The sequence below is a fragment of the Solanum stenotomum genome, chromosome 3 (assembly GCF_019186545.1).
Source record: "Solanum stenotomum isolate F172 chromosome 3, ASM1918654v1, whole genome shotgun sequence".
Lineage (NCBI taxonomy): Eukaryota > Viridiplantae > Streptophyta > Magnoliopsida > Solanales > Solanaceae > Solanum > Solanum stenotomum.
Window position 1 is genome coordinate 3,744,405 of NC_064284.1, and position 21,746 is coordinate 3,766,150.

The window sequence follows — 21,746 nt, forward strand, 5'->3', positions numbered from 1 at the left end:
TTCCTATACTATGTAAGTGCTGGTTCCCTTGGACGACCAAGGGTATTCCCGTCATTTCCTTCCTTAAAAGAGCTCCTACCAATACTACCAAACCTATCAAAAATGGCCACGTAGGGTTAATTAATATTTCTTTCTTTTAGCACTTTTTTCATCTCATACTATATAAGTGGTGGTTCCCTTGGACTATCAAGGGTATTCCCGTCATTTCCTTCCTTAAAAGAGCTCCTACCAACACTACCAAACCTATCAAAAATGGCCACGTAGGGCTAATTAATATTTCTTTCTTTTAGCACTTTTTTCATTGCTCTCAAATGCTACCAAACCAATCAAAAATGGCCACGTAAGGCTAATTAATATTTCTTTCTTTTCGCACTTTTTTTTGCTCTCAAATATTGCCCGTGCCTTGCACGGGCACCCTTATCTAGTATATATATAAGTGACAATAACCAGGCATGTCATGGTCGACATGTCTGCCTGGCAGTTGCACTATTTTCCCTTTTCAATGGTTCTTCCGTTTTAATTTGTTTGTCTTGTTTTTAAAATTTTTAAATATTTAAAAATTGTGTAAAAAATACTATAAATCATTATAATTGTCAGCTTAAAATATTTCTAAAAAACATATAAAAATTTTGATTGATTCATAAAATTAATCTATTTTTATCATATAAAATAGGATAAAAGAAGTAACATGTATTATTTAATTTGGAAACTACATAGAAAGTATTGTAAATCTCAATAATTAACAACATTTGATTGATTTTTGAAATTCTATTTGTGCTACAGACATTGGGATAAGAGAAGTAACATATATTATTACAAATTTACGTAAAAAGTACTATAAATTACAATAATCAAAAGAAGTAACATGTAATATTTAATTTGGAAACTACGTGAAAAATATTGTAAATCTCAATAATTAACAACATTTAATCGACTCTTAAAGTTCTATCTGTGCTACATATAGTGGGACAAGAGAAGTAATATATATTATTTAAAAATTACGTAAAAATACTATAAATTACAATAATTACCACCTTAAAATATTTAAAAATTATATTAAAATTTAAATGATTATCTAAATTTTATCTATGTCACATAAAGTGAGACAAAAAATAACAGATATTGAATCCGTGCTAGCACGAGTACTTGTGTCTAGTATATATATACACACAAATAATGATATAATATTAAGCGCTCTTCAATTTGTTACATTTGGAGGACACTTTTGTCCAAATAATTCTTTTTATTAAACGAGTGAAATTTATTTTCATAAATATTTGTTTACGGAGATAAAACATACCAATCCATATAAAAGTCATTTATGAATACTCCCAATTGTAACCAATTCAAGCATTATCCATTTAAAAATATTGTCAATTTAATCCAATTTAATTTTCAATTTAAACTCGCTTTCTGTCTCGCAAGTTTTGCCCAAATGTTTTTTGGGGAATTTTCGCATATAGTCACTCAAAAATAACTTAATTATGCTTTGTTGCTATAATTTTCTAATTATGATCCATAGCTACATGTTAGAGAGAGGAGAGAGGAGAGAGGAGAGCGAGAGAGGGCAAAGAGTGGAGAGAAACAAATTGTATATGTATATCTATCAAATAATTGTATATATGTAACTGATATATATATATATATATGTATTTGCATATTTGGCAAGCGAGATTGGAAGAGGGAGGAGAGAGAGGGCAGAGAGTGGAGAAATATTAGTTGTATTTGTATATCTGTCATATAATTGTATACATGTAACTGATATACATATGTATTTGTATATGTATAAAAGAGGAGAGAGGCGAGAGAGAGGAAGAGAGGAGAGAGGCAACATAATTACATCTAAAATTAAGTTGTGAGCCGTAATTAATTCAAATTATAACTATATTAGCTAATTAACTAGTATATGTTTGTTTATCCGTGTAATTTTCCTATGTTTTTATGGGTTGGGAGGGTCCCTGTCTTTTTGGGCTTAGTTTGACACCCTTTTGTCACAGACTTATAGTCTCACTAAAGCTCCGTGCGACACTTGACAACTTACTCACGAATCGTTTACAATCTTGTAAGCTTAAGTAAACCCTTTGAAACTAAGATCGCTAAGAAAATGTAAAGAAAGACTTAGAAAAATTTAGAAGAGACTTTGTATTGCTTGAAGAATGATTTACAACTTGTTTGGTTGCTTGGTTGGTTTACAAATGAGAGACCCTTCTATTTATACTACTTTCTAAGGGCCTAAGTGCAAATAATATTTACTTTACAAATTCCTATTTATTTACACTTTGATCCCTTCTCTAGAAATCTCTACACTTTCCAGGAGATTCTAAGGATTTCTTGGAAAATATCTAGTCCCTCTTCTAGAATTCTCTTGGCATTCTAGAGGCTTCTAAGAAAAGATCTAAGGAAATTCTAGAATATTTCAATAACCTCTTCCTAACTCTAGAATTTTCCCACTTATTTTTATGTCAAATTTTAATTACAAAGTGACGGATCATGACACTTAGCTGCTAGGCAGCCCTTACCGGGTCTTTCAATTACTGTGTATACGTAGTACTGCCTACAAGACATATCCCTTCATTTTTGGCTCTCTTTGTGGAAAATTCAATCTGCTTTCAGATTTTCGACGCAATAAATTGCTGCCGAACTAAATGTTTTGATTTTTTTTAATTCGAAGTACGTAGGAATTAGAAATGTCGATGCTAAAGTCAAATCCTAACATCAACTACTCAACATAACTTGATACCATTGGCTGATTGGCATATAGAATAAGTTAGGATAATGACTAGACACGTGGGAATCACAAGATTGGACTTTTTTGAGATCAAATTATATAGCACTAGTTGGAAAAATTAAGTGATCAAACCTTTGTATCAATCTTCTTGAACAGGGAGGACTGTCCCCCTCCCCCCCTTTCCCATCCCCTTCCCTTTTTTCTCCTTATTTGTGAAATTTAACTGAACATGTTATACATGTCATTATTGTATTAATTATTTCATTTTTTATACATGTCATTATTGTATTAATTATTTCATTTTTTATAATGTATGAATAATACATATAACTCATAATTTATTTAAATGAGATCTTAAAATAATACCTTAACACCATATTTGGTGTGATAAATTTTGTATAAAACAACTAACAAGCTACTAAATATGATATTAACTATCCAAGTTTTAATACATGAATTCATCACTCTTCTTCATATGCAACAAAGTGACCTTTAAATTTATGAAACACAACTTGACTTACCCACTTTCAAAGCAGGTTTAAGAACCTTAAATACAATACGAATAACTTTTCTTCTCTTGTAATTAAAACTTTTGAGTTTGAATTCTACAAATGGAGAAATTTATGGTAAGGAAGTTTAGTTAGTTTTAAATATGAATAATTTTTCTTAAAAAATAATAATAATCGAAGAGCTATGGATTTAATATTTCTTATATAAAAGATATAAGACTAATTTAAGCAGCAAAGTAAGAAAATTTAGCGGCAATGTTCTATAACAAGAATGAGGAAAGATAAATAGCAAGAGTTTTGGGTGTACCTTCGCAATGTTTAAACTTAACGGTACCATCTTGGCAGTAGCACAAAAGGTTTTGGGTTGAATTGTTATAACCGCACCTCCCGTCTGATTCCTCACACTGCCCGCACTCCGACGCGCTCCGCCAGTCCAGCACGAAACCCTCTCCCATGGCGGCACCAAATCCTCCGATCCAATCATTGTTCTGGAATCTTCTCCTTTCCTTCACCGTCGCCACCACTTTCTCTTCACAAATCCCAAACCAGTTCAAATCGTCTGGCTCAGTTTCCCCAACGTAGAAATACGTCCTGTTTCCACTTGATTTCAAGCATTCTGCGGGAAGAGAATCGGGTAGAGGTTCCGTACAATCGAAATAGAAGGTAAGTTCCAGAGCGGAATCGGAAAACTTCAACGGCAATTTCTCCAATGTAAGGTTGTGATGTGCTCTAGGGCATGTCTCATTGAAAACATCAGCGTCCACTAGAGCGAGAGAATAGCTTTTATAATCTATACTTTTGACGTAGAAAGCATCGCCTGGAAGGTAAATAATCGGAAGCGGTTGGTTTTTTGAGCAATTGATTCCAAATCCTGGATAACCACAGTACTGAGGAGCGCTGGCGTTGTAATTGTCAAGTCTCCAGAATGGATATGAAATTTCCACTCCATTGCAGGTTGATTTAGGACAAAATGCATAGGAGGAAGTATCATTATTTGCACTGGATCTGACGAAGGAGAAAAACAGAGACACAAAAAAGTAGTAGTAGAAGAAGCAGATTGATTGATTTTGAAACATGATCAATTGATATCAAACAAATTGCAAAGCTGATTGGTATACATGAGATAGTAGTAGTATAAACTTTTGCAGCTTCAAATGTAATAACACTCTCAAAATTCGAACATCGCCACATAAATTAGAACGAAATAAGTATATATTTTTGTCAACATGAAGTATGAAATGTTGAATATTTGGAGGTTGTAAAGCTTTATAGTCTAATGGATAGGCACCAAACTATTTTGTCATTTGTTATTGAGAGTTGGATTTCTTAATACAGATATTGACTTTAGTGGAAATACTTTTTTTTGAAGACTTAAGTTATATTTTATGTATTAGGGAAAACATAAAGAATGCAGGAAGAAGGTGAGATGATTTCAAAATAATGCACAAGAAAAAGATGGTCAATTACGACGTCAACTAAAAGAGAAAAAAAATAAGAGAAGGAAATTGCAAGGCAGTTTCTCTTTTTACAGTACAATACAAGAAGTTTCCTTTTATCTGTAAATTGCAATTAAGGTACAGAAAGTAATCAAAGAGGATTACAGCAGTGTAGCACTAAAAATAGAAATAGAGATTAGAGACGAGGCGACATTTGAATGTTAATTTAACTAGCGTTTTATCATACCTTTAATTGATACTTAAAAAAATGAGTGTTTGAGGTTGCTTATAATAGTAAATTTTGAAATTTAAAGTTGTGAAAGAAAATGGTATAAAAGAAAATGTTTTCCCATGCAACATTAGGAAAGTATTTTTTGGTTTGTTTTATTTAAGTAAAAAAGATATCATGTCAAAAGTATTTTTATGTAATCTAGTAAAACACTATCGGAGAGGGGAAGGGGGTGATCGAGGGTGGTGGGGAGAGGATGGTCAAGGGAAGGGGATTGGGGTTTTGGTTGTTGGGGAGGCCGGGGTTCGAACACAAGAAATTTGAAATGTCACTTGTGAAATTTGTTTTTCTTAATTTCATTAGAAAAATCATTCTCATTTTTAAGAATTTTATTTTTCAAAAAAAGATGTTTCATACATTCTCTATCCCAATTTATAGACACTTTTTCGTTTTTTCGAGAGTCAAACACTTTAATTTTGATGGAAAATTTACGCATGAAATCTTCAATTATTTTGAAATGAAATTTATATATTTGTAAACTACGTATAAAATACCATAAATCATAATAATTGACAATTCAAAATATTTAAAAGATATATGAAAAATTTACGGTCAAAACTAAATTTGTTTGAATCTAGAAATCTGAAAAATGCCACATAAATTGAGATGAGAAGTAACATTTTAACTGATTAAATATGAAAAAATGGACATTTTTTCTCTATTACACACACGTAAATTGGATTTAGAACATCTTATCGCTACAAGTAGATATATTTTGGTATTGTTTGTCCACTATAAAGTGCCAATGACGACAAAGTACGAACAATGTGTCCCTTATGGTACAGCGTTAGACAAAATTCAATTATTAACTCAATTAATATTTATCTTAAAAATAATTTGATATTTATAAAAATATAAGTTGATAGAATCTAGTAACTTTAAAAAATTAAAATTTAAAATTCATAAACTTTTAAATATTAAATTTGTCTCTGTTCATTTGGTTGATTTTATTCTCAATATAAATAATATTAGTATAACTTTTTACCAAAATATTAGTAGGATTTTATATTTTGTTTACAAAATTTTCTTTGTATGTTTTTCTCCTTATAGTTTTTCTTTCCTTTTTTTCTCCCTTTCTCCTGTTCTGCACTAAAACACTGCTGACCACAGTTGACTCGGCACTCGTTTTCATAATTTATACACGACGTGACGCACGCACATATGTATCACTCTTCTTCATAAACACAAAATCCCTTTACAGGGTGTCAATAATAATAGACTGAATCGAATCGTATCAAATTGATTTATGTTATTTTTTAAATAAAATTATAGATTTTTATTTAAGTGTATATCGTATTGAATAATTGGAATGATCTTTTTAATTTATAAAAGAAAATCGAAAAATATCGAATCGAACTGAATAAGTATAATATATTTATATATTAACAATATGTTATATTTTGTATAAATATTTTTTCTAATATTTTTTCAAATATAAATATAACCTAGGTCCTAGACCTCTGGTGACGACTCTACGCCTTTGTCCTTTAATTAGTTTTTCATTAATCAGGTTTTAAAAAAAATAATACTAGCAAAACTTTTGCGAACACTCCTCTTAAAATAATCGATCGAACTGTATCAAGAACATAAAACTAAAAACAAATTTATAAAAGATTATATAACCAAATGTTCTGTAGAATCAAGTGTTGAACTCGAAGAAGAATATATAAAGGGCTTTGTTGGCTTCCCCAAAGGGATCATCGATGATCCTTCTGATTGCGAGGGAGAACATATAAAAGGCTTTGGTGGAAATTGGATGGCCTCTAAGTTACCTTCAAGCATTTCAATTGCCTTACTCATTGATGGCCTTTGTGAGGGATCAGTTTGAATGCACCACAAGCCTACTAGTATCATCTTCTTAGCAATTTCTTCGTCTTCTTTGGTCGTGATGCATTGTATATTCAAGTCTTCATCTGTCACAAGGCATTGATAAGCCCAACGCGGGAAGTATATTTCACTATGATGACTTCTTTCAGCACTGTAGTTCCTCCTTCCTCCAACCATTTCAAGAATCATCATTCCATAGCTGTAGACATCGGATTTGTGTGAGACGCCTCCAAAATTTCTACTGAATACTTCCGGAGCAATGTAACCAATGGTTCCTCTTGCTTCCAACATTGATATCATGCTTTCTTTCTGAAGGCATAGTTTAGCTAAGCCAAAATCAGATATCTTGGGGCAAAAGTCTTCATCAAGAAGGATGTTGTGAGGTTTTATATCGAAATGCAGTATTCGTGCATTGCACCCTCGGTGCAAATACTCCAGTCCTCGACCTATCCCAAGTGCAATTTCGTACAACTTTTCCCATCCCAACTTAGAATCTTCACCATAGATGTGTTGATCGAGTGATCCATTGGGCATGAATTCATAAATAAGAGCTCTTTCTCGACCATTGAAACAGAATCCCAACAGAGTAACTATGTTCACATGTGAAGTTCTACTGATGCTTGCAACTTCGTTGATAAAGTCTTCTCCATTCCCTTTGGTAGAATTTAAAATCTTTACAGCAACAGGACGGCCGTTAAGGTTACCTTTATAGACCCCTCCATAACCCCCTTGTCCAAGTTTCTCTTGAAGTGAATTTGTCATTTTCCTAATGTCTGAATAGCTGTATACCTTAGGGGCAAGGGATCCATATTGCTTGAGGAAGGCCTCAACATTCTGATGTTCCCTCCTCTGCTTTGGTAACAAAAGGCAAGTAGCAGATAATTTCTTAAAGACAAACCAGTAGATCATGTAGCAGATTAATACTATTCCAATCCCAGCAGCAGAGATAACTGTTAACCAGATGAAAAAAGAGTCTCATCTCTATGTTGTGGGGACAATATAACATGAACAAGGTCAAAAAGACAATTACCTAGGGCTATCTTCACCGAGATATGTCTATTATTGCCTGTAATGCAGAGATAAGCAAGTGATGAATTGATATAAAACCATAATAAAGGATCTTCTGGTAGTATAACAAATCATCAACATCTATAACGAAGGAAGAAGATTTTGTTTTAGTCCAATGGAATTATAGTCAAACGTGTAAGACTTTTAGATTCTAGATTTACCATGACGACATGTTCTGCTTTGGAGTTGGATTCATTAACCGCGCACCACAGTGCCCTCTGTAATCAGGCATAATCTCGACCCTAGTGCAGAAAATGTTGAGAATATAATTAACTAGTAAAAATGTGTTTTCTCTAATAATTAAGTTTTAAGTTGAGATGATCACACATTTTATCAGGGTCGTCTCAACAAGTTTGGGGACCTTAAGCCAAACATTATAAAGAGACCCTATTTCTTTTAGTTGATAAATATAAATTGAATAATTATAATGTAATCCTACGCCTTTTGAGTCGAGTCTGTCGCATATGACTTGCTTAGTGCGGTTTACATCCTCTGTGTGGTTTGCAGGTTATTACAGGGGGTTTACACAGTGCGCACAAAGTGCTCACCCAAATTACAGAGGTTATCGTGATTGCGGGTTATCCTGAGGTCCAAAAAAAAAAGTTGGAATAATAAAACATGACTCAAAATTTTAAAAATATGATTAGAGCTATCAATATGGGCTGGCGCATCTCATCCGAGCTAACCCATACATGCTTTAAAATTTGACGGGTCAGGCCGGGCTGACTCATTTTTTGTGTGGACCAGAAAATGGTCAGCCCAGCCCACAAGTACAGGGGATATGGGCTTTGCCGAGCCAGTCCTCTTTTCTTAAAAATATTTTTTTTTATAATTTATAAATTAAATTATAATTTAAAAATATTATCATAAATATCGACAAGACAATATTACATGGTGTTAGTGTTATTACTTGCTAATCAAATACACAAATAAAATTATCTTTATAATATTTATTAAGTTTGATTTCAAAGTAAAATCATAAATAGTTAAATAGAAATATTAACCTAATTGTTTTTCAGTGATCATAAAAATACACAAAAACTATGATAATATTTCATAGGCTATGGCCTATGTAGTGAATCCCTAGAAATTTTAGGGAATTTTTATTTTATATATTTCATATTTTATAAACATAATTTGTATTTAAATTATAATATTTCAAACTTTAAACAGATTTTGAGTTTAGACTCTTATTATTTTTAAAACTCTATTTTATTTTTATTTTTAAATTATTTTTTATTTGGCCCACGAGCCGGCCCTATCAATATTTCTCAAGCCCCACAAATTGGCAGACTTATTCAGGCCGGGCTAAAAAGCCCTTTTCTTAAATGGGCTCCAAAAATCGTAGCTCAGCCCTATCAAATCAAGGGTTAGGCCGGGCCTAGCCCATATTGATGGCTCTAAATATGATGATATTAAAATAGTGTGACGATGAATTTGATAAGTTAATAAATAATATTAAAATAGTGTTGATTAGTTTTAGTACTTGAAAAATGAATAAGATACCAAAAATAAATTTGATCTTTTTATAAACACACAACAATAGATATCACATTATGTAGAATGTTTGAACGTTTGAGAGACTTAAGAATTTTCAATAATGAAAGAATAAAAAATAGTGAAAGGAGAATAAAGAAAAGTAAGTATACGAACACAATATTATTGGTTTATGTTAATCGTTAAAATATAAATGACCTAGACAACAAATAGACAGCCACATGCAAAATTAGAAAGAATACTACAATTAACTAGCCACATAAGAATATAGAAAAGACACTACAATCAACTAAACAATATTCAATTTCTCAATTATATTTTCTATACAAAATATTATTTTCAAATTTATCAATACATGAAATTTTTTTAACAATATATATATATATATATATATATATATATCTTTGAGAGAAAATAGAGGCCCCAAAAAAAATCGCGCCACAAGACATTGCTTTATTGGCTTTATGGTCGACCCTGTATTTCATCATGGTATATATTTGAACAGGAAAAAAAATAGTGGTTTCAGAAGTTCAGTACCAAAACTCTTAGCTGCCAATTGAATTCAAGTAATATTTGGTAAACAGAACTAAGTTAGATTAGGTAATAGGGAGATTAATTAAACACACCTTGAGCCAGTAATGTATAACCGCAGTTGTAAGAATAAGTTCGATCCTGACAAAGGCAAGATGACTCCGCAAAATCTGTCTCTGACCAACATAATCCCCCTGACCTCTCACAAGCCATACATAATACACTTTTGTTGTAAACCACATCAAAACCTTGCTTCAATAGCTCCAATATTTTCGTACTTCCTTGGTCTTGGAACCACTTAAATGCCGTTAACAACACAGGAACTATGACATTACGCTCACAACTCCCATACTTTGGTCCCCAGAATGATATAAATGACTGATCTGGATAGAAACCATGACTGGAATCTCCAGTTTTATTGCAGCTAAAGGTGAAATTTTTCCATTCAGAAGGTATATCGAAAGGACAAGCATAGAACAGGATGAGCACCATATAGTTAGGACCATAGCGGAAAGGGGCATCATTTAAGCTAGTGTTACCGAATCTATCAGGACAAATGTCATCCTCAAGATCATTTCGTGCAATTCTCATGGTTTGATAGTCTCCATTTATGTCAAGTACGCGGAAATTATGACCATCGATATGTATAAGGGGATCCTGATTGGCTTCACATGAAAGCTCGAATTGTGGAAGACCACATTCTTGAGGTCGATCACCACCCCAGAAAGGGAAGCTGATATTTTGAATATTCCCACAGGTGTAGGAGCTATTACAAGTGGAATACTGTTTATCCTCTTGGCCATAGGATGGCGAGGACGTGATCACGAAGCATAGGATAGTGATTATGGAGTGAAAGAAGTAAGCTTTGATCATGCATTTGTGAGAACTCATCAAAGAGAGACTAGGTGGCCCTGGAGAATATGCAGGTACTAGAAAAGTTCTGCCAAGTATATAACAGGGCAAATATACCTCTCAAACTTTTATTTTTAACCAATCCGACCAAACAAAAACAAAATCTTCAAATTTCCAACCATAATGAAAGGTATAGCCGCTTTAAATCACAAAGTTGAGAAGTAGATGCCCCTCTCCCTTTATTCAATTGAATTAATTAATGTTCAAGTGGAAAAAATAATCCAGTTTTGACTAATGAAAAATGTCATCTTTGATAATTTTGATGGACAACGAAGGGAGGGCTGCTAGTTATTGATGAATTCTCCACGGATGGCTATTTTCCACAAATACTGTGAAAGAGTTGTCTATTAGTACATATTTTCCACAAACGTAAAAGAGGACTTTTTTCTTCTTCTTCTAAAAGACAGTAAACACAAGAGAAATTTCACGGGTAACAAAAAGTCGCGCATTTCCTACTTTCTACATAACTAACAAATGGGCTTACAGCTGGGCTCGACAAGTACCCCATTTAAAAAGGAAAATTAAGCATAAATATATACTAGTTAATTAATTAATATAATTATAATTTGCTTTAATTATAATTCGCGATCTACTTTTTAGCTATAATTACACGGTTCATCTTTTTAGTTTTGTATAAGTCGCACGTTTGTATAATAAAATTTGTATAACTTTTGTATAATTCGTATAACTGTTTACACTTTTGATGTTTGTAATTTTATAAATTCATTATTTCAAAGTTTATACAAAAGTAAATGAATTATACAAATATACCCGTGAATTATACAAACATGTGAATTATACAAATCCGCGAATTATACAAACGAGACAATTTAAATTATAGTTACAGCCCGTAAATAAGCAAACTATAGCTATGAAGCGTAATTAAGGTTATTATAATGGCTATTTGCGAAAGTTCCCAAATCTTAAATGAACCTTCTAATTTTTCCTTTTAAATTAGATTCAATTGTATGGATGATTATTCAACTTTCGCATTATACTATTTTAATTCTAACTTATAAGAAAATCACTCAAATTTGTAAGTATCAAAAAAAGAACTAAAGAATGAAATAGAACAGACATTTATATGATACTAAACAAAGTTAAAAGTGAAAAGGAGATAGAAAAAAAAGAGGAGAAAACAAAAAGCAGGAGCAATATATTAGGAAAGGGAGAGTCTAAGTTCACATTCCCCCTAAATTGAGGGGTATCAAAGCAAATTATATCCCATCAGTTTGTCTCTTTTGTCGGAAAGAAATTAATTTACAAATGACAAAGTCACAAAACCGTTAATCCTAGAGCGCTGCACCGCAAGATTGGCGATATATTAACGAGATAAAAAAAAAGAAAAATCCATTTAAACACGAGATAATGAACTAGCCGTTGGGGACTCGAAATTCAAAAGCCCCAATTTACAGACGGTATCAAAGAGAGAGACACACCATTAAGCTCACACTCTTTCCATTTCTATATCCCTTTTTTCTCTCTCAATCAGATTTTGTCTTCTCAGATCTCAGGCGCAAATCATTCTTCTTCTGTTCCTTACAGGTAAATCTCAACAACAATTTCTGTGTTGTATTTCCTTTTTCAATTTCAGGCGAAAATTGGTGCTAAGATGCAAATGCTACTTCATGTCGTTAGATTCTCTTTCCTTATTTCGCTCAATGATCTTCACTTATGTAGTAGTTGTAAAGTAGTTCTTGAGCCGAGGGTCTATCAGAAACCCCTCTCTACTCACCACCTCCATTTGAGGGATTACAATGAGTATGTTGTTGTTGATTTGTTTTCTAGTTAGTGCTTACTGTGAATGTGACTTGAATTTGGTGGAATTTAGCGAAATTCAGATTAATTTGTCAAATAAGGAAGGCCTACTGTTTTAATCGGTTGTCGAAGTGGAGAATAGGAAAGTAGACTGAGATCTAAGCTATTTGGTTACTCTTTTTTGTGTAAGGCTCTCTCTTTGTTGTATCTAACTAATGTTAGGTTCACTTGTAAAGATATGCCCATCTTGTGTGTTTCTATGCCTCATAAACAGAAATAAAGTTTAAAATTTTGGGTTTTAATTTTTGTAGTGCCTGGGAGGGGAGGATATAGAGGTCTAGGGGTTTTTCCTCACTTAGTGTCTTGAATTCGAACCATAATCTTTAAATGTGTTTCCTCACTTAGTGTCTTGAATTCGAACCATAATCTTTAAATGTGTATACTTTTATCAAGTTTTCACTCATTGTCACAAAAGAATAGCATCAGCATGGTGTTGTCGTATTCCACACCTATCCTAATCTTACCTTCGCCAAGAAAACAGGACAACTATTTTCCTAATCATAATTGAGTACAAGGATATTTACAAGTTCTAGCACTGAGTCAGAATGTGATTGGTTTTTTTTTTTTTACAATAAGATCATCAAGACATCTAAGAATTCAAGTATCTCAGTCTTGTGTCAACAGGCCTTTGCATTTTTCAGCTGGAGTTCATTTTGGAGGATTACTAGTCTAGTTCTAGTCAAGATGACAGTTAGAACTCCTGGTACTCCAGCTTCAAAGATAGAAAGGACTCCAGCAACCACGCCAAGTGGACATCGACCTAAAGAGGAGAAAATTGTTGTAACAGTAAGATTAAGGCCTTTGAACAAAAGGGAGCTTTCAGCCAAGGACCATGCTGCATGGGAATGCATTGATGATCACACAATTATTTATAGATCATTGCCTCAGGAACGTGCTGTTCAACCAGCTTCATTCACATTTGGTAATTGACACATCCACTGCTTTAAATGTTCTTGTCATTTTGTTGTCTTATCTCAATTTAGACTCTATAAATTCTGATTGAGAATGTACATTTTCTTTTATCTCAGATAAAGTCTTCGGTCCAGATAGTATAACTGATGCCGTGTATGAGGAAGGAGTAAAGAATGTGGCTTTATCCTCTTTGATGGGAATAAATGGTAATTCTCTTCCCCCTACTCTGAAGGGAGGTTTTATATGAACATCTCTAGCTTTTGGAAACCTTTTGATCATAGATTAATTTCCATTCTTTGCATCTCAGCAACCATATTTGCATATGGACAAACCAGCAGTGGGAAGACTTACACAATGCGAGGAATTACTGAGAAAGCTGTCAATGACATATATTCCCATATAATGAGTGTAAGCTTCATCATTCTTGAGCAACTGCTATTGTCATCTGATACTTCTTGATGTCAGAATTTTCCAAGGTCATTGAAGACACGTCACAAATGGGATTACTGGAATTAGTAGAAAAGAGTTGTTATACCTTGAGATATTTGAAGCATGTAGTTTACATGATCTTTATCCTAGATGAATAATAAATGATAAGTCAAGTAGTTCCTGTTTCTTGTATTTTCTGCAAATACATCATGTCTTATACTAGTTTCTTTAGCTTTGAAATAAAACAAAAATTTACAGTCTTTCTTAGTGCCATTATCCTTGGAACTGTTGCTGATTTTTTTATTTATTTTTGGTCATTTGACTATTGTCATAGACCCCAGAAAGAGAATTCAGAATAAGAATATCTGGACTGGAGATCTACAATGAAAATGTCAGGGACCTATTGAATTCTGAATCTGGTCGAAATCTCAAGCTTCTTGATGATCCAGAGGTAAGCTTGAGCAAAAATTAACGGGCCTTCAAATTTATTGCCTTTACTCTCTGTATCATTTTTTCATGATATCTTTTTAATTTGCAGAAAGGAACTGTCGTTGAGAAATTGGTGGAAGAAACAGCAAGCAATGACCAGCATCTGAGGCATTTAATTAGTATCTGTGAGGGTAAGAGTTTGATTCTTTTCGAAGTGATATTTCTTTATTTTAGTTTTCCCCAGCAAATCTATCTTCAACATGTACCACTTAAATCTGCAGCTCAGAGGCAAGTCGGTGAAACAGCCTTAAACGATACGAGCTCACGATCCCACCAGATAATAAGACTGGTTAGTCCTCAATTGTGTGCCGAAAGTCTTGTGTTCCCAAATTGAAATCTCCTAAGCAACAACTTTTCTAAATGGACTTCTATAACTTCTTATCATATGCAGACAATAGAAAGCACTCATCGTGAAAGTTCTGATTGCGTGAGGTCTTATGTAGCAAGCTTGGTAAATTAACCTCCTCCTTGGTTGTTTTAGAGGATACTTATGAGAGATAGAGACACCTTTATCATTAATATATCTGTGCTGCAGAACTTTGTTGATTTGGCTGGGAGCGAAAGAGCCTCACAGACAAATGCAGATGGTGCCAGGCTTAGGGAAGGCTGCCATATCAATCTCAGTTTGATGACTCTTACAACCGTAATTAGAAAGCTCAGGTCTGTTTTCACTTATGTGACAGCTGTGTTTCTTGTTCAAGTTATTTCATCATCCCTGTCACTGTGCAGTGTAAAGCATGGACAAGTATTTTTGTGCTTCTTTAGTTCTGTGATGGAAAGTTAACTCATCGCTTCTTTAGTTCTGTGATGAAAGTTAACTCATTGTTTATGCTGATGACATACCCGTCTATATCAGCTTACTTGATGTGATAACTTATTTTGTCACTGCAGTTCTCCAATCTGATTGGTTCATTTCTTTTGTTTTTTCCTGTAAGTAGTGTGGGAAAAAGAAGTGGTCATGTACCCTACCGGGACTCAAAACTGACAAGAATATTGCAACATTCACTTGGTGGGAATGCCCGTACTGCAATAATATGCACGCTTAGCCCTGCATCTAGTCACGTTGAACAATCTCGCAACACTCTCTTTTTTGCTACCCGAGCCAAGGAAGTCACAAACAATGCACAAGTGAACATGGTACGCTCAGTAACTTGCCTTTAAAAGCTTATTGTGAATGTATACCTCTTTATGAGATGTACCTCATTTTATCTTTTAAGTTTTTAACACAAACATTGAACTTCTCTCTTACCTTAAATACCAGGTTGTTTCCGACAAACAGCTTGTCAAGCATCTGCAGAAGGAAGTAGCCAGATTGGAAGCAGAGTTGCGCACCCCAGAGCCAGCTAATGAGAAAGATTGGAAAATTCAACAGGTTCATCAACGATGAATTTCCTTAAGAAAATGAAATTTAAGTGTTACATTTATTTAACTAACTGACTGACTGGACCTTTTAGATGGAAATGGAAATCGAGGATCTGAAGCGTGAAAGGGATCTTGCACAGTCACAAGTTGACGAGTTACGCAGAAAGCTTCAGGAGGAACAGGTTTGTATCTAAGTTTTCTTGCATTGTGCGTAATTCACAGTGAAGTAAAGGTCTCTTTGTGCTAATATTGAATTCTTGAACCAGGGACTGAAACTATCTGAATCTGTTAGTCCAATTGTGAAGAAATGTCTCTCATTCTCTGGCACATTATCTCCAAACCTTGAAGAAAAAGCACCTGTCCGTGGTGAAAGAACAAGAAACACAATGGGAAGGCAGTCAATGAGGCAATCTTTGGCTGCCCCTTTTACACTCATGCATGAAATTCGTAAACTCGAACATCTCCAGGAGCAGCTCGGAGATGAAGCAAATCGAGCATTGGAAGTACTGCAAAAGGAAGTTGCATGTCATAGGCTAGGTAACCAGGATGCTGCAGAAACTATTGCTAAGTTGCAAGCAGAGATCAGAGAAATGCGTTCAGTACCGCCAGTCCGCAAGGAAGTTGAAGTTGGAAATGTCGTTGCTGTCAATAAGAGTGTCAGTGCCAACCTGAAGGACGAGATAGCCAGACTTCACTCACAAGGAAGCACAATTGCTGATCTTGAAGAACAGCTAGAAAATGTTCAGAAATCATTGGACAAACTGGTTATGTCTCTTCCAAGCAATAATGATCAACAGTCAAACAATGACACCATACAAAAGGCAAAGCATCCATCAAAAAAGAAGAAGTTGCTCCCATTGGCCTCGAGCAACAGTATCAACAGGCAAAATTTCTTGAAATCTCCTTGTTCTCCTCTGTCAACTGCACGACAAGTACTGGATTGTGAGATTGAAAATCGAGCTCCAGATTCGGATGATTTGTCCTGTGAAATTCAGCCGATGCATGAAAATGAGACTCCTACGAAAAGTGATGGAGGAGATATTTCATCAAAGGAAGGCACTCCATATCGCCGTTCCAGTTCTGTAAACATGAGAAAGATGCAGAAGATGTTTCAGGAGGCAGCAGAAGAGAACGTCAGAAACATAAGATCGTATGTGACAGAACTTAAAGAACGGGTGGCCAAACTTCAATACCAAAAGCAGCTCCTTGTATGCCAGGTAAAACTTGTACTCTCTTTGTTTTTGTGTCACACTAATTGAAGTTGTTCAAAATTTCGGAATCCTCCCCTTTGCCGCAATTATACTTATCTTCAATTCTACTTTATTATTTGTTTATGCCTGTAGGTGCTTGAGCTGGAAGCAAATGAAGCGGCTGGATACAATTTAGAAGATGATGAAAACATTCATCAGATACCAGAAGAGTCCCCAGTTTCATGGCAGATCACATTTAAGGAACAGCGGCAGCAAATTATTGACTTATGGGATGTTTGCTACGTCTCCATTATTCACAGGTCACAGTTCTATCTGTTATTCAAGGGAGACCCTGCCGATGAAATATATCTGGAAGTTGAACTCAGGCGCTTGACATGGTTACAACAGCACCTGGCAGAGCTTGGAAATGCAACCCCGGCCCGTGTTGGAAATGAGCCAACAGTCTCTTTGTCATCAAGGTATTTTTCTTTTCCTCTCTTTCCCCATGGTTTTTTTTATTAAATGCAAGTCTGCCTCATGCTCAAACTCTAATGATTTATATTTTCCAATGGAATTCAGCATTAGAGCTATAAAGAGGGAAAGGGAATTCCTTGCCAAGAGATTGACAACCCGCCTGACAGCTGAAGAAAGAGATTATCTATACATAAAATGGGAAGTTCCTTTGGAGGGAAAACAGAGAAGAATGCAATTTATTAACAAGCTTTGGACAAATCCGCATGACGAAAAGCACGTAAAAGAGAGTGCTGAGATAGTGGCAAAGCTCGTAGGTTTCTGCGAAGGAGGTAACATGTCAAGAGAGATGTTTGAGCTTAACTTTGTCCTTCCATCAGATAGGAGGCCATGGTTCGCTGGCTGGAACCAAATTTCCGACCTTCTCCATATCTGAGAGAAGCTTAGATTCTTTTTGTAAGTAAATTAATTGTATCGCGTGTTGTTTTTCATGTACATGAAACTCTGGAGCCTCCCAATTTTGGAGCCTCCCAAGTTGTTCCATTACAACTGATTAAATTTAGAGCAGTATGGAAGATTGGAATTTGAGGCATCACATCATGCAACTTCATTGTCTGAATAAAGAATTCAATTGAAATTGTGTTATCTATTATACTAGATTTGTATCGCGTGTTGTTTTTCATGTACATGAAACTCTGGAGCCTCCCAAGTTGTTCCATTACAACTGATTAAATTTAGAGCAGTATGGAAGATTGGAATTTGAGGCATCACATCATGCAACTTCATTGTCTGAATAAAGAATTCAATTGAAATTGTGTTATCTATTATACTAGATTTGTACGTGTTCACCTATACAAATTTTCTGCACAAGCATATAATTCTGCCATACACATAGCAAGAAGAGGAGCAGTGAAGGGAAGACAGAAAACAATGGAAACAGTAAATCCTCCTACACTTGGGCTTGATATGGAACTGTAATTTCATCTAGAATGATAATAAGGTAACAACATGACAAATTATGAGTTTAATTTTAGGTCCCAACAACAAATTCTAATATTCTTCCTCACAGTGGATTTGACAAACACTCCACTTTGGTTGACTTAATGTACCTAATTAAAGGTGAATCAGTTTTTTCCCAGAAGTATTTTGAGTCTGTTCGGTAATTTCCTTTCCACTTACATTCCTACTTTTTGAGTTTTCTCGCGCGTTTCTTTCTCCGGTAGATGTCCTCTTACTATATCTCTCTTATGTATTTATGTCCTTTTTTTGGAAGTTTTCGTTCGTGAATAGAAGTAACAAGAGATGGTTGTTGCAGGAACTACAAGCACATTGGTACAAAGAACTGGATCACACCTGAGTTGAAAATTGCAAGTAATTTTTTTTGCATTCAGTCCCTGTAAATCCAAGGCCAATGATGCATTATAGAGACATAAAGTCATAGAAATACACCATTTATTGTCTTAGGAGTACTTATGACAGAACTTGTACATATGTTGACATAACATGATTTTATCTCTTTTCATTCAAGAGTGCATAAATAAAGCAAGCAAAAACACATAATAACTAAAACAAAGAGTATAGATGATAGCACACACTGTGACTCTCATGAGATAAGAGTGCATCAAACATATTATTTTCACTTCTCACATACAAGACTTAGCAAGAAGCACATGATTCTTCAAATGTAGTATTAACACTTGGGGTAGGGAACGCCACAAGTGCGAGCAACTTTCTTGGCACCAGGGGAGTTGACATAGTTCCTTAAAGTTGGGTTCTTGAGATAAGTGCAGAGGCAAGGCTTTTGTTCCCTGATTCTGCTGCAGCAGAGTGTAGATGGTGCTGAATTCGATGTGATCGCGCCAAGGCAAGGACTCAGCTGAATCGCGCTGCACGTTACAGCTACAGAGATATGTGCTTCAGCAAGAAGCAGAACTAGAACTGTGAGAACTGCAAGCTTTGATGCTGTCTTCATTACTGTCACTTGAAGTTGTTTTTTCTTTCTTTTTTTGCTTCAATAGATAAGAGAGAGTTGCTGCATTTTAGCATAGTCAATAGCTCAATTTATAGGGAAAACATTGGTAAAAAAATTGAATAGTTAGGAATTTTTGGGAATTTTTTTTGTTCAGAAAGTACCATTAGTGCAATTTGTTTAATTTCCTTCTGTTATGATTAACATAATTATGTACAACCCAAAAATTATCAAGTCACTAGTTCAAGTCAACACGGGGCTACACGCGTAAAAGTCTGTCACAACAATTGTCGCGGTAGACGTAGATGTTTTAACTGTTCATCAGTTGAAAGGTAAATCAGCTCTCATTCGAAGGTGGATCAAGAATTTTAAGTTATGAGTTTTGGATTTTAGAAAAGACAATTTAGTTACTGAGTTTTGAATAAATTGTTGATACATATTAAGTAGATTTCTTAATACTACTACTACAAAGTTTTGGCCGAAGTTACTAGATATGCTACTAAATATGAAACTAGAATTCTAGCTCCGCTCCTGATATGAGATGGCATGGGACTACTTTTCAATGTGTGACACGAAGGCCATATCAAGCTTAATCTGAAAACAAATGTAAATCCCATGACCAAGAATTGTCCAAATTGGCGCTGCATCGACCAGTCATATCAATCTCGATTGTCTCCTTAATTATTATCACTTGCGTTTTGTTTTAGGACTGTAAAATATTAGTGATAATATGAAAGAGAATATTAAAAATTGTGGTTGAAAAGAGAGTAAACACTACAATAAAAGAGATATTTAGTGACAATAGATTTTCATATTAGCGACAATTTGACCATTAAGCAATAATTATTTGGATGAGTGCATTTTAATAAATAATTACTGATTTTAGCGATAATTTTTATTTATTACCATTTATAGCAATACATAACAATACTATGTTAAATCTGCAAAATGTATTAAAAGTGAATTAAGTCTGCAAAATATATGTATTATAACTGTTTTTAAAAATATATTATGCTTGTTTGGTAAAAAGTTGACACATTGTATTATAAGTGTATTAAAATGTGTGATAAATGTATTATCCATCAATAAAACTTGTATTACATGTGAATAATAAATTGTTCTTTGTAATATGTATTAAAACTGTATTATAAATGTATTAAAAGTGATCAAGTGAAAAAAAAATCTTATTGCTATAAATGGTAAATATTTTTTATCTATGGTATATTTATGTAACTTTTCCTTGAATTTATATCATTGCATCTAGAGTGAGTAGAGGCGTAATAGCCTTTAGCAACATTTATATAGAGTGTTGGTTATAAATATTCATATTTTCTATTGCCACAAAATTCTTTATTTATTATAGTGTATCGAAGACGTACCTACGTTAAAAAAAAGAGTAGGTCTGTAGCTCAATAACAAGGAATAATTTATTTTAATGCCCATAAAGAGTACATTATAGAGAATCATCAAGGTGTATGATTTAGTACTTTGCTTGTATTCATGTGATAATTAGTTGTGGCATGCATACCAGTGATCATTCTTTTGATGCAATGAGAGTGTGCATTTTAATATAGGGGGACCCAATTGCTCAATTTTTTTTTATATCTATATTAAAATCCGATTAAATCGATTATTCGATTTTATATAATAGTATATATCATGCATCATGCTTAATTACTTTATTTATTTTTTAAAAAATATAAAATATAAATTAGAAATATTCTTTTTATCTTTGTCGAGGTGAAAGACAAGTCAATTAATGCAATTAAAATCAGGTCACTAATGCGGCTTCGTAAAAGACTCCCTACTACCTAATTCTTGCATGTTTCTGATTATTCTACCCATCTCTATATATTTTTTAGGGAAAAGATTGAAAATAGCATCAATTTACTCTCATTAGTTTACACAATTTAATTTTATGTTTAATTTAAATAAATAGTGATGACCACTATAAACCCTTTTAATTTGCATCAATTAAAAGCAATGAAAATAGTGGAGTGTCCATTTATAAAACAGTAGGAGTATTTATAATTCATCGTTTATATTGATTACCCAGGAATCATCGCATTTCATAATGAGGTGTACTGTCGAGTACTCAAATTTCTTTGATATAATGGGTTAGTGCATGCACCTCACCATAAACGTGAGATAACAAATATAATGATGTGATATGCGATTACTTGTTTGAGATGAAACTAGTTGAGAATCCTGAGGTCACAAGTTTGTGAAGACAAAAAATACTAGGTAATGCATACCTTCTATCCTAGCTTTGGTGAACAGATATATGGTACTTGTTGTTCGTGGGAGAT

At 33.9% G+C, this 21,746-nt stretch overlaps 5 protein-coding genes across 8 annotated transcripts in view; 1 reads left to right on the plus strand and 4 right to left on the minus strand.

Annotated features, from left to right (window-relative positions):
• The window catches only part of LOC125858405 (LEAF RUST 10 DISEASE-RESISTANCE LOCUS RECEPTOR-LIKE PROTEIN KINASE-like 1.2), a 20,061-nt gene extending 15,748 nt beyond the window's left edge, over window positions 1-4,313 (minus strand). For all 3 annotated transcript variants that reach the window (XM_049538173.1, XM_049538176.1, XM_049538174.1), the window contains exon 1: window positions 3,545-4,313. In XM_049538173.1, the coding sequence (XP_049394130.1) occupies window positions 3,545-4,313 (769 nt within the window). The remainder of the gene's footprint in view (window positions 1-3,544) is intronic.
• Window positions 4,314-6,576: 2,263 nt separating this feature from the next.
• LOC125857745 (PR5-like receptor kinase) lies at window positions 6,577-7,675 on the minus strand. Its single transcript, XM_049537373.1, has one exon. The coding sequence runs from the start codon at window positions 7,549-7,551 to the stop codon at window positions 6,577-6,579; it is 975 nt and encodes a 324-aa protein (XP_049393330.1). The 5' UTR covers window positions 7,552-7,675.
• A 2,291-nt stretch (window positions 7,676-9,966) lies between these two features.
• Window positions 9,967-10,758, minus strand: LOC125857746 (LEAF RUST 10 DISEASE-RESISTANCE LOCUS RECEPTOR-LIKE PROTEIN KINASE-like 2.5). Its single transcript, XM_049537374.1, has one exon. It carries the CDS (start codon window positions 10,756-10,758, stop codon window positions 9,967-9,969), a length of 792 nt encoding a protein of 263 aa, XP_049393331.1.
• Window positions 10,759-12,154: 1,396 nt separating this feature from the next.
• On the plus strand, window positions 12,155-18,063 carry LOC125858401 (kinesin-like protein NACK1). Of its 2 annotated transcripts, none has more exons than XM_049538162.1 (15): window positions 12,155-12,342; window positions 13,226-13,537; window positions 13,644-13,733; window positions 13,835-13,935; window positions 14,291-14,407; window positions 14,495-14,576; window positions 14,667-14,734; window positions 14,837-14,896; window positions 14,981-15,105; window positions 15,384-15,582; window positions 15,707-15,817; window positions 15,900-15,989; window positions 16,074-17,024; window positions 17,151-17,476; window positions 17,577-18,063. In XM_049538162.1, the coding sequence occupies exons 2-15, from the start codon at window positions 13,300-13,302 to the stop codon at window positions 17,902-17,904; spliced, it is 2,886 nt and encodes a 961-aa protein (XP_049394119.1). In that variant the 5' UTR covers window positions 12,155-12,342; window positions 13,226-13,299; the 3' UTR covers window positions 17,905-18,063. The 2 variants fall into 2 exon arrangements, with proteins under 2 accessions (XP_049394119.1, XP_049394120.1); XM_049538163.1 differs by having other exon boundaries at window positions 13,240-13,537.
• An 840-nt stretch (window positions 18,064-18,903) lies between these two features.
• On the minus strand, window positions 18,904-19,505 carry LOC125858416 (non-specific lipid-transfer protein 2-like). The gene has a single exon (XM_049538187.1). The coding sequence runs from the start codon at window positions 19,438-19,440 to the stop codon at window positions 19,159-19,161; it is 282 nt and encodes a 93-aa protein (XP_049394144.1). The 5' UTR covers window positions 19,441-19,505; the 3' UTR covers window positions 18,904-19,158.
• Window positions 19,506-21,746: the final 2,241 nt, after the last annotated feature.

Bases quoted from the DNA above. Each gene is read 5' to 3' on its own strand.
- LOC125857745 (XM_049537373.1), bottom strand. From the start codon at position 7,551: ATGACAAATTCACTTCAAGAGAAACTTGGACAAGGGGGTTATGGAGGG.
- LOC125857746 (XM_049537374.1), bottom strand. From the start codon at position 10,758: ATGATCAAAGCTTACTTCTTTCACTCCATAATCACTATCCTATGCTTC.
- LOC125858401 (XM_049538162.1), top strand. From the start codon at position 13,300: ATGACAGTTAGAACTCCTGGTACTCCAGCTTCAAAGATAGAAAGGACT. The intron at 15,106-15,383 runs GTCTGTTTTCAC...TCCTGTAAGTAG, and splicing joins ACCGTAATTAGAAAGCTCAG to TGTGGGAAAAAGAAGTGGTC. The intron at 15,583-15,706 runs GTACGCTCAGTA...CTTAAATACCAG, and splicing joins ACAATGCACAAGTGAACATG to GTTGTTTCCGACAAACAGCT.
- LOC125858416 (XM_049538187.1), bottom strand. From the start codon at position 19,440: ATGAAGACAGCATCAAAGCTTGCAGTTCTCACAGTTCTAGTTCTGCTT.